The sequence below is a fragment of the Aphelocoma coerulescens genome, chromosome 11 (assembly GCF_041296385.1).
Source record: "Aphelocoma coerulescens isolate FSJ_1873_10779 chromosome 11, UR_Acoe_1.0, whole genome shotgun sequence".
Taxonomy (NCBI): Eukaryota; Metazoa; Chordata; class Aves; order Passeriformes; family Corvidae; genus Aphelocoma; species Aphelocoma coerulescens.
Genome location: NC_091025.1, coordinates 9196488 through 9209186, shown reverse-complemented (window position 1 = coordinate 9209186; position 12699 = coordinate 9196488). Strand labels below are relative to the sequence as shown.

At 40.4% G+C, this 12699-nt stretch overlaps 1 protein-coding gene across 6 annotated transcripts in view; it reads left to right on the top strand.

Moving 5' to 3' along the window:
• Window positions 1–12699, top strand: part of SMPD3 (sphingomyelin phosphodiesterase 3) — a 79030-nt gene that overhangs the window by 59508 nt on the left and 6823 nt on the right. For 5 of the 6 annotated variants that reach the window (XM_069026989.1, XM_069026986.1, XM_069026988.1 and 2 more), the window contains 3 exons: window positions 3261–3416; window positions 7554–7643; window positions 8479–8542. In XM_069026989.1, the coding sequence (XP_068883090.1) occupies window positions 3261–3416; window positions 7554–7643; window positions 8479–8542 (310 nt within the window). Of the gene's footprint in view, window positions 1–3260; window positions 3417–7553; window positions 7644–7984; window positions 8084–8478; window positions 8566–12699 lie in introns of those variants that run through there. The other variant, XR_011154474.1, reaches the window with a different exon arrangement.

Below are 12699 nucleotides of genomic sequence, written 5' to 3'. Positions count from 1 at the left end.
GCTAATCCCTGGAGGCAGTCAGATCACTGATTCTATCTAAACATTTAAGAAGTTGAACCTTTGTTGGTAGATACTACCTAGTTCTCTTCTGTTAATATTTACTGATGCTATTTCACTTCAGGAGCAGTTCCTGAAATGTCTGTTCCCCTGAGTGTTCTGGATGCAGCTGTGGCTTCTCTTCTACTTAGGTGTCTGATGTGTTCACTTATCTTCATCTCCAAAGCTATTGATCATTGGGAAATGCTGAGACTCGGGTCTGAGTAGTAACTTTTGCATGTGGATACATGCAGTACCTGCTGAGAGCTGCAGTGAGCTGGATAATACTAATCTCAGAAAACAGATACATTCAAGTCATTCATTAGAGGGATTCATTAGAGGGATTCCATCTTGCGTCCTGGAAATGTAGCTGACTTCATGCCCCGGCTCCCAGTAGTGCTCTGAAGAGCAATTACTTCTGTGACCTCTAGTGGGGATAGTCAGGGCTGCCGGGCTGTCACAAGTCCTGCACTTTGCTAAAGACAGATGAAAGTCATGTTCCCAGAGCTCCAAGGCTACTGCTTACCTGTCGAGCCCTGAGGTTAAAAGCTGTACAGGGCTGTTACAAAGGCTCAGCATCCTCAGAGAGAGAGATGTATGTCACTGTGCAGTTAATGCTTTTCTAGTAACAACAGTGCATCTTATCAGACACAACATCATTTTGCCTGCATGTCTCTTGTTTTTCTCAAGATTTTTATGTTTTGGAGAATGTTACTTTTATGTGTTTCAGTCAAGTGGTTTGCTATATTTTTCACGCTGATCTAAGATAGGTTGCTGCCTGAGTTTTATGCCCATGTGGTAATGGTCCTGTTATTTTATTTCTCATTTGGTGAAGCCATGCCAGATGGATAATTCACAGAAAATGAGTAAAAAACCCTTCACCATTAAGGAATGTAAAAGCCCATCTTAGAAAATGAAGCAATTTATGTAATTGGGACTTTGTGGGGAATGGGATTTTACTGCATTCTTGTCAACAAGCACAATGCTTAAAAGTTATGTTATGAGGAAACAATGGCATGTCAGAAGAAAGTACAGCCTAAGGAGAGGAGACAGGAGAGGAAGATTCAGATGCTGCAAAAGGAGGACAGTCCATGAATTTGGATAAGCTTCACCAGGAATGAGAAACCTGGGACAGCTTCAGGAGGAGAAAGCTCTTGTCAAAGTGTAAATACCTGATGGGAGGGTGCAAGGAACATGGAGGCAGCCTGTCCTCAGTGGGGTCCAGTAAAGGGACAAGAGGTAGGTGACCCCTGCTTGGGCAGAAGGGCTGGACTGTATGATCTCCAGAGGTCCCTTTCACAAGCTGATACATTCCATGAATCTGTAATTTTGCCCCTATCTTGATCTAAGCAGAATGGATCTGTTAGTCACGCACACCTTTTGTAGTGAGTGTCACCTGCTCCAGGCTCTAATTATTCCATGTGACCTATTTGCTGTGCTTTTGTTTAGCTCCATCTTCACTGTAGGGCTTTCTTGTGCTGTCATAGCAAGGGGCTTTCCCAAGAGTAAGTTGGTCTGGATTTGTGTCAAGCTGTGTGAGTAGGGTACGATGTAACCCTGAGGTACAAGTAACTAGAAACTGTAGGTTAGGGAATAGATCTGGGAAATGCTTGCATCTGCTTTTATATTACAGCCCAGCTGGTAAAGGTTTATTAGGAGTAACACAAGCAGAAGAAAAAGATCAGATTTTTTGCTGTTGGAATTACCAGCCTGAAGAGATGAGTCAATGTCAGAACCTACTTAAAACCCTCCTTCCCTAGTCATGGTCTTTTCAATATTTCTTTTAATTATTTAGTATTGTGTCAAATAATCCTTGGTTGAACATTTCTGATTCTGTTTGCTTTTAACTGTTGCTTTAACACCTTCCTGCTCACCCCTGCCCTGAGATGTTGTTGAAATTCCAGCCCTTCACAGAGTAATAGTGGTTGGAAGGTGAAGTCCTAATGGGACTCCAGGACTCTGGAGTCTGTGTGTACTAATGCAGTAACAGTACTAAGGCTGCAGAGCTCATTTTTTAAGAGTCCCTAAAGAGTCCTGGTGACAGCTGCAGTTGAGATGAGTGATTAATAAACTGTGAGGGTGTAGACTTAAATATTCACCATCTCCACAGTGGCCTCTAAAAGCAGCTCTGGACATACATAACTGATGTTTTAAATAGGTTTTACAAAGTAGTAAATTATGTGAAAGTAAAATTCTACTCAGACTAAGTAATTTTGGGTTTACTGATTTTCCTTCTGATTCTGGCATTTGAAGACAAATCTTTTACTTTGAAGAAAAGTAATGTTCTGACTTGATATATCTTTGAAAATCTGGAACAAGCAAAATTATAGCTGTTAACTGTAGGGACAGTGAAAATGAAAAGGGAAGACAATATGGTAAAGAATTGTTTCTAGAATGTATCTATCTGCTCCTTTGCCCACATCAAAATGATTTGCTGTAATCATTGTAAGAGAGAGACAGTAATCATTTTTTATTAGACTTCATGTCACCTAATGTGCTTGAAGTTAAGTGTGGTTAGTTGCTGTAATTAAAGAGCTATTCTGTGTGTCAGATGGTTCCATTTGGCAACCAATCAATCTCAGCCCTTTCATGTAAAAAATCATGGTGTAACTCCCCAGAACTGGTGAAAAGAATGTGGTTATTTCTGAATTCCTGCCTACCTAAACCTGCTTCTAACATGTGCCTTTAGAAATATGAAAAAATACTTTCAGTTTAGGCATTCTTACTTGAACATAAATAGAACTCATCCTCAGATGGACTACTACAGTATAAGTAAGATGAATTTAACCCTGATGTATATTTCATTTTTAAAAATTAGAAAGCAAAGCAAGATCAAGTGATTTACCCCAGAACATACTGTCTAGTTCTGCCTGAAGTAGGATTTTAACTCTGAATTTCTGGTTATAAATGTAGTGCATCAGATTCTCCTACAGCAAGAGACATCATTTTGGCTGGTTGTCTGCAGCACAGGGCACTTCTCATTTCTTCAGATGTGACTGGTTCCAGAAGGAGATACTTAAAACCATCAAAAAGTGTTGTTCCTACCGGACTTCCTAACAGGCTAAGCACTATGAGTGCACTTCTGGCCACATAATTTCTTGTCTTGCAGCCTTTTTCTCAGGAAATTGGATGTCTGCCAATAGCTCAGCAACTGATACGTGGCTGAGTAACATTCTAGAAGGAGGTCTCACTCCTTGTTTTGGTTGTTTGTCTGTTTGCTGCAGGAGACACTACTGTTCGATGTGAGCAACTGGATATGCTTCAAGATTGGCTGTCTGAATTCAGAAAATCTACCTCCTCCTCCAGTACAGCCAATCCAGAGGAGCTGGTGGCTTTTGATGTGCTCTGTGGAGATCTCAACTTCGATAACTGCTCCTCTGGTAAGACAAGGTTTGCCTTTTCCTGGTGTCTACCAGTCCTGAAAAGGAATAGGAATGTTCTTGATCCCTGTGGGTTATAGCAGTATATGACTATATACTAAATTATGACTGGCTTTTGCTAGGAAAAACTTAATTGCTACAGACACTTCTAAAATAGGTATGAGCTTTAAGTGTCAGCTACTCCCCTTGGCTCATCCCATGAGCTCTGTGGAATAATTAAGCATGATGGGTTTTAAGGCACAAAGAGCAATAATTTGTGACTTGTGATAGCAATAATGAGGACAGATACAGTGGTTTAGCTTCACTTGAATTAGGTAGACACTTACTGTCCTACAGTTTTAATTACTGATGAGAGACATGTATGCTATGGGATTTTTGTGGAGAAAAAGTAGTAAATTAATGCAGTTAAAAATAATTTAGTAGTACATATATACACATAGGAGACTAATGCTGCAGAGAGAATTCAACATTGCTGAATCAATCTTGGAAAAAAATTAACTCATGCTATGTACTTGGGTTTTTTAAAAGAAATTTGTTTTTTCTTTTAATTGAATGCTGAGGGTAATAAAAAAAGAACTCCACAAAACCATAATTAATTGGTGGTGAGTTCACAGAGATGGAAGCTTTTTCCAAACATGGATATTATGCTGTGTTAACAGTTAAATTGCCAACATGGAGTGCAGAGCATTGTGTCCATGTATCCTCTGTGCCTCCCTGCTCTGTCCAGCTCAGGCGTCCAGCAGAGCTCCCTGCTGGTGTGGAGCTGGCACATGGACCAGTGGCTGGGGCTGAGGGGCCACAGCTGAAATGCTGCCACACAGAGAGCACAGGGCAGGTCCAGGGAGGGGGGACACAGGGACAGTGCCCAAGGGAGCTCGGGCTGCAGCATCCCAAGTGGGATTCAGCAATTCAGATCAGGGGTTGTGGATGAACAGGTGAATTTGGGAACAGCACCCAGTGGATTCTGTAGTCTTTATAAGAAGTCTCAGGTAACTGAGGTAGAGAGCAACCAGAAGCAATTGTAACAAAAAGTATTGTCTGATCTAAAACCCCCCTAACTATTATCTCTAATCTCACTACTTGTATCAGACACTTGAAATGGAGGATTTTAGAAAAGTTGGAGAAACGTTTAATTGGGTAGAAAAGACCACCAACCCAAACCCAAGCCCTTGTCTCACTCGTTTCTAGCTCATAGGTACAAACAGTAAATCAATCACAACTTGGGATCCAAAGGAAACTTGGAATGGTTAGCGAGGTGCTGGCCAGTGCTCTGAATGGTGGAGGTGAGCAGTAAGTGGCAGTGGCTACAGAATGCTGTAGTCAGACAAAAACATCTTAGGGTGAAGTATAATGCAGCAGTGGTGGTGAGTTTTTGAGGGAATACAGGAAGGAAGTGGTCAATACCAGCTCTTCAGCTGCCCAAGCTGCCACACAGGCCCAGGGGGCTGCAGCAGTGCTGGGCAAGAGAGGCAGAAGCTGGGGACACAAATAGACACATCTGCTGTGATTTGACCATTTCACTTGCAACGTTGTTGGCTGGATGGAGTGGCCTGGAGGCAAAGGTGTCCATCAAGGAAATAAACAGGCTGATGCAAACTAAATGGGAGACTGCCCAGTCAGATCACAAATCGAGAGTGAATGGGCTCTGCAGCATGAGGAGAGAGATGGGAGTGAAGCTGTGAGGCAGAACATATGGTCAGGACTCTCCACCTGAGAAGTGTTGGCACTCTACCCAAGATCTTGCACAAGAAGTACAGAGCATAATTAATGCAATTCTGAGCTGTCTTTTTAATGAAAAAGTAAAAATAACAATTTCCTTTTGCAAATAATAGTTGTAAACGTTGCAACTGCTGCTAAAGAGGATTGAAAACGGGTTATAAAAATTAATTTTATCTTTGCTATCTCTGACGCTTATTTACATCACCCTCCCCTTTAAAATGCACCCAGCCTGGAAACTGGAATTAATCTGGCTATTTAATTTTTTTATTTTCAGATTACTTTCTTTCCATATGTACTAAGCAAGATTAATGCAATGTTTTAAAGTTCTCTCCTCCATTCTTACATTACTCATTGTTTTAGGGACATTTGTTAGCATTATAGGTTAATTGAGTATCTTAAGTTTTTTTTAAGCAATAATCAGCTTCCTGTAATTCTCTTTATGATTTTCTGTATCCTTTCCCACTTCACAGACTGATTCAACAGCTAATTAATGTTTTAGTGAATACCAAGCTTCTATTCTTAGTTATATTGACAGTACGGTTTTCAAAGATCTTTAGATCCATGAGTGACCTTACGCTTATGACAAATTTTCTGCAACTCAGTTTTCCCCTCCAGCTTTACAGAACATTATGGCAACATTATACAGGGAATTCACACTTAGTGGGAATGTTATTAGAAAGTTACCTACTGTCATGTTGCTTTGGACTGACTTGTGTAAAAGTCCATTATGTTTTTAAAGCTTTTAGCATAAAAAAAAAGCCTTCCAAACAGATGGGTAAAGTTTTGTGTCATCAGCTATGACTTGTCATGGTCAGTGCCACAGTTGTAAATGAATAATTTTTAATCTATCTTGGCTTTGAGGGACATTCTGTAGACAAATGATGCAACAAGGGAAAACTCAGATATATGAAAAATGGCAAAGATTTCATCTTCTACTTTTCAGTAAATATTAAACAAACCCATTGGCTGCTCAGACAGAAAGAGAATTCTCTGCATTGCCCACCTGGCAGAACTTAGAGAGGGTCAGTCCTCCAATCATGTGCCACAACCCCAGGATTCCCAGAAAAATTAGTTTTTCAATCTCCTTGCAGTTTTGAGGATGTTCTCAAGACTGAGAGCTTTACAAGAGCTAGCTGGAAAGATGTAATGAGATGGATGAACTGTCAGTCAGCTGTACTAAAGACTGTGAATAACAAAACGGCAAACTAGCCAACAGCTGTGAGCACAGCACTGCTTCACTCCACCTTTTTGTTCGGCAGAGAGATCAGCAGCTTCTTCACTTGGCAAGACCAGCGTTTTACACAAGGAGATTTGATGTGATCCTTGGTGTGTGAACTGGGCTCTAAGAGACACAACTCACAGTTCAGAGTTTTGTTTCAGACTTTATTTCCCATTTCACACATTCTCTTGGCACATAGACAGTGACAAATACACGACAGCAGCAGCAGCTCCAAACTCAGGTGAATATTCTGACGATCCCAAGAGAGAGCCTTCAAGTGTTGCTAAGATGTTCTAACCTTGTAAAACGTGTTAAGTGCTGTAAGGAAGTTTTCAGGAGCTGTTTGCAGTTTCTTTGCCATTTAACAGTGAAATTGTAGCCATTGGCATTTTCACGTTCCAGTTTGTTTCCTGGCTATGGCGAATGCATTGATAAGCAGCACACACAGAACTGGAACTTGCTGGTCTGCTCAGGCTCTGAAATGCTGGTGTGCTCGTTTTTGTGGGATATCTTACCAAGTGATCCAAGGAGCTTGATGTGCTGTATGCTTTCAATGCAAGGAGCACAGTAGCAACTAGGAAGAATTTAATTTAAGGTTGATAGGTCATGCTGATTATGTTTAGAATGGCTTTAATGCTGTAGATAACATCCCAAGCAAATTATCAATTGCCTGTCCTTTCCCTTATCTGTTATAGCTTGGAAAACATTCAGTCAGGGAATTCTTCTGAAGCAAAGAAAGCATAAGGTTTTATCTTCAAACTTACTGAGATGTGTAAATATGCCCACAAACAGCCATTCCTTTTGCCACTGGGAAGCCAGCCCAGCTCTCCTCTGGGTGTTCTATCTCAACAAGAGTTTTGTACTGTGTGAGCAAAGCAATGGCAGAGGGAGGAAATACACTGGAAAATTTTCACTTCAGCTTAGAGCTAAAAACTACCAAGAATATCTTTCACAGAAAAGACTTTGTTAGAAAGCATAGGAAGGCACTTTTATTAGCAAACATTTGCTGGAATTTCTGACTGAGGCAAGATCCTGCTGTGCAGTAAAGCTATGGCTGAAGTGATTCAAATCAAACCTAGGTATTTATACTGAGGAGAAACGAGGACTTGGTGTTCCTCTTGTGGCAGAACACACAGTCGTGCAGAGGTTCACAACCAGGAGCTGATGTGCCTTTTCTTGGGGTTGTTCTTTCCCTGCAGAGGACAAGCTGGAGCAACAGCATTCTCTGTTTACACACTACAAAGACCCGTGTCGAGTTGGTCCTGGGGAGGATAAACCTTGGGCAATCGGTAAGTCCTTCTCTAGCTCTCAGTGTGGGAACACCTCCCTGTCTGTCACCCACAGCCAGCTCTAAGCAGCAGCTGCGTCAGCTGACCAGCAGTAAGAATTTGGTGGAGGACAAATATTTATAAGGGGTATTTTTATAACATAAAATTTTATAGACCCTAACAATATCTTGTGGAATGATAATTAAGACCCAAACAGAGATCTTGAACTTCAGTCCACATTCTAGAACTCATGCATCAAGCTACCTGAATGCCTTCCCCACATATTGTACTTTTAAAATAATCTCTAGATTACTTGAAGGGGAAGGAAGCCAAATTATTGTTTCTGTGCTTTGTGCATGCAGTGAAAGCCTGCAGCTTCTGATCAGAGTGTTCCATTTGGTGCTCAATAAATACTGTCAGTGAGGATGTAACAAAGCAAATCAACTCTACGAACTTGTAAGGTTTGTATTGTAAAAGATTTCCTGGAACTCTGAGATATTAATACCAGGTGAGACTCAGTTGAACTTGCTGAAGTTTTAGAACAGGAATTAATACTTTCTCCAGAGGAGCTTTTATAACTGAAGATAATAAAGATAAGTAGAACTTTTTAATAATGAGGCTTTATTCTGTGGTAGGAGAAAAAAAATCAGAGACATGTGGGCTGAGAAAGTGGAAGTGTGAAGACATTTGCAAGGTGGCAGGCAGTAGGGAGGTCTGGAGAGAGGAGAAGTGAACACAGTGTGCTCTCAGGCAGAGCAGTCCCCACTCTCCCACCCACCTGTGCCTCTGGGAACTTCCCAGGAGGCACATCCCAGGAGCTGTGCTGGGACACTCACATCTCCCTTTCTGTTCACAGGTACCCTGTTGGATCCTGAAGGATTATATGATGAAGAAGTGTGCACCCCAGATAACCTACAGAAGTATGCAATTCCTAATCTTTCCACATGTTTTAGACAGTTGTGTAGAAAGCATGTTGATTGCTTGCTGTTTAACATTTCAGATGTTCAGAGTGAGAGGTATTTTATGGACTGAAAACAAAACAAATAACCAAATTTTTACCCAGGGTAGTTTGGGGAAGAGTATAAAGGCAAGGAAAAGAGGCTGGTTCTGTAAGTCAAATAAGGTTGGCTTCAGTGGGTGATGACAGCAGCTGCAGGCAGTGTCTGTTTGTCTCCAGAGCTGGTCCTTCCTGGGCAGGCCCATAGCACAAGAAACTCCAAGCACTCCCAGAAAGGGTACATGGACAGCTTTTCTGAAAATCTCTGCAGGCAGCCAGTTGTGTAGTCACAGCACTGTAAAGGGCAGCAACAAAAGGAAATGTAGTTTTCCTCAAAAAGCCCATAAAGTTTAAAATACCACCCCCAGCCCAACAGCTGCTGAGTTACCCATTCATTGCAGAGTTCAATACACCTAAAAGCACCAGCTCACAAATACAGAGAGGAATTAAATAGCACATCAGACAGAACTAGGAATACGGCTTAGGATCTTCCAGTGATACTAATGCAGCATCACTTCTAAAGAGTGTTTGATATTGAGAAACAAGTGTCCTTGGTTTGAGCTAGTGGGGTTATGAGAAATACAAAAAAAATTTAATTAGCAGTAGTCTTAAGATGTATTTCTTGAATACCTGTTTGTTAAACAATATGCCAGTGGAGAGAAATTAATAAGCTTCGTACATTTTAGAGCAGCACTTAATGAATGTGGCAATCCTTTTGTCACCTTCTCCACCATGAAGGCAAGTTTACTGTGCTAAATAAATACCTTATCATCATGACTAACCATAAAAGATGTTGTAATGATTCATTACCAAAATATACTACAGAGGTACAATTATTTAAATTCAGAAGTCAGTCCAGATGTTTCTGTTGACTCGCATAATGGAAATGGTACATTATAGGCAGTTAATATTGTCATTACCAAGCACAGTACACTTCATGGCATAGATAGATACTTGGTTGAATGTATTAAGTAAGGCCACACCCTGAAGTTTTCTTTCAGTTTAGGACAAAGAAATTGAATTCTAGACATCAGGTGTGGGTTTAGTTTACATCCAAAAAAAAAAAAAAAATTACAGCAAATCCTACTTTGCACATTTGAGAGCTTACAAAATTTCCAGACATTTCTATTCACATGCTAAAAACATAACTTTAGTATATGTGAAAGGGACTTCTGGAAAACAAAAATAAAGAAATTTGGCCCTAGAATCAAGTTTGCAAATGCAAGTCTCTATGTGGGTGTAACATTGTATTTTATGCCTCCAAAAGCAGGCATGGAGCATTTAAAAAAAACCAAAACACCAAAACAAAACCTTACCCCTTTCATCCCCCAAGAAAAACAAAACAAAGCAAAAACAAACAAACAAAAGAAACAAAAACCAAACAAGCCCTGTGTTTTAAAGTGGCCTTTTCAGACAGTGTGTCATTAATTCCTTTTGGGGTATTATGTTTTATTCCCTAAAGAGTTACTTGTATTCAGCAATTACGTTCCACTGACAAATACATGACTGATTAAATAGGGAGCAAGCAAATGATCAGTAAAGAATTCAGAATACTACTTCTGCTACCTCTGGGTATGCACAGCACCTCAGGATGTGATAACTGGAAAACAGCCTTGAGTGCTGGGAACAGAATATATGTAAGACTTCTTGCCTGCTAAGTGTGGCTTTCAATTTTCTGCAATGTGCTATAATTCTATTGCACTGATGAAAAACCCCTCAATGAGACTGTAATTTCCCCTGGCTCTTTCTGCAGGGAAACAGGGCTCTGCATGTGTGCACTATGTGGAGGTGCTCATGTATTGGAGAAGCCATGGTTTCCATGAGAGGCCAAGGGAACCTGTCCTGCTGTCTCTGCAAGGGACTGGCAAACAGGGAATTTGCAAAGAAATTCAGGGAAATTTAAAGCAATTAATGGGATCTGGACTTTAAAGACATTTAAATATTAAATAGCACAGCATCTGTGGGGCACTAGGTAGCTAACAAATACTCTTCATATACACAGCAAACCAGGGTACCACCTAGAATTGATCCATTCTCAAATTTTTCTATAATAAACCTTGATGAAGCTTTACAGATATTTAAATTGTCAGTGTCAGCTATCCAGAGAATTATTTCTTCATCAGCACTCTTCTCTGGTTTATAAATAAAATTAAGTATTTCACATTACTAAAATAAATAGGCCATAAAAGCAGCAGAACAACTCGTTCTTAACGATCTCTTCTGCGTTAAGCACAGCATACGCAAAACATCAGACTTGGTAGAAATAATGAGCAGGTAATTTACAATTATCAAACAATTAATTAGCTAGATGTAACAACCTGGGCCCTGCCGCAGTCCTGGAAGCCACACAAGCTTCTGCTCAGAAAGGCTTCAAGAAATCCATGCAAATAATCCCATCTCACAGAGATGGTTGTCATCTTCAAGTTAAGCACTGGAATAAGCCCATTTTTATCTCTGAACCCTGACCAGAGGCAGGTCTAGGAGAGCACACTCCAGCACAGTTATGAAAAAATTTAAATGCAGTTTTTTCCAGTCTCCACTGCTGGACAGGGGCTCACAGTTGAGCTAAAGGCTGCAACATCAGTGAGAAAAGTCTTCCTTAGCTCAGGTGCTTCTGGCTGGAATGAGAGGTGGTCCCTTGAGGTTTGGGATGAGGGAGTTTTGCTTTATGGCTCCCTTTCAATCACTGCTCTTGGTGCTCCTTCACTCATTGCAGCTGGGTCAGCACCACACAACCAACCAACTGAGGGATGGGGCTTTCACACTCCAGCTCTGGGGTTTTTGGGACTGAAAACCCATCAGAGAAAAACAAAGTTCCAATTATTTTATTCTCCCTTTCTTTGTATCCTATGAATCACGACAATTATTCTGATAAAAATCAGGTTTAGTTGTGCAACTCAGTCATAATTAGAAATGTTCCCTCAAATTGTCAGTGTTTAACTGCCAGCACGGCAGAGCCAGCTGTCCTTTACTTGTGTTGACTTCCTGGAGAGACAAACAGCAAACACAGCCCAGAGAGGTGCAAGTTCTCAGCAGCAGCACATGCACACACACTTACAATTTGCTTCCCTCATGTATTTGAAATTAATGTTTCCCTTCCATGAGCACTTGTGCAGGTTAAATGAATATGCAGCACTCACAGACTTTTTAAAAGACATAACTGAAGCTGAAACAAATTTATCTTTTAAATTAATGCAAATAATATTTTTTGCAGTAGTGCTGCAGAGCTAATCAGCAGTTTCTTCTACTTTGTTACTTAATTAGCTTTGCCAAATATAAATATAATTTTTGAAAGAGGTTAGTACCATCAAAGAACTTGCTTCCTTTCCAACCTAGAAAAACAATCTAAGGAAGTGAATCATTTGCAAGAGCTCTTTGGAGAATCAAAATGGGGTGCAGACAATAAGCTAATTTAATGTGACTTATTAAAACAAAGCAACAGATAAAAGAAAGTTTACTTTCATAAACTGATTATAATAAGATCTAAGAACCTTCAATACGTCCCTAAGTCTGAAGGGGGGGTTAAGAAAAGTTCTGATCAAATGACTACATGATCAGAGTTCTGTCACTGTTACCTGCTGAAGCACATAAAGTGCTTCTCGAATCTATCAGTTGACCCAAACTTAGAGATTATAACATTACTGAGACCTAATCAACTGTAGCCACTGCTGGGTCCCCTCTGCCACCATTCAGGTCCTTCCAAAACCCCAAAATTTGACAAACAACCATCTGAATCTCACACATTAAAACATATCACATATGTTTATCCCTTGTTTTTCCTCCATTCTGTAATCTCACATGCATGCATTAAAAAAATTCCTGAACCTAACCCCATAAAACCCATCCAAGTCAAATCTTAAAAAACCAGGTGACCAAAAATATCTTATTTTTCCCCAAGGTGAAATTAAAGGCTTTGTGCCTGCTAGGACCCAAGTTCATGGCTCAGTGTTTCTCTTGAGACAGTTGATGATGCAGCTTAATGGTGTAATCAACTCTTACAAGAGAAACTACAGAACCTTGAGCTCAGGTTTTGGCAGGTAAGTAAAGGAAGGAGATTTTTGAGGAAGTGGTTTTGAAAGT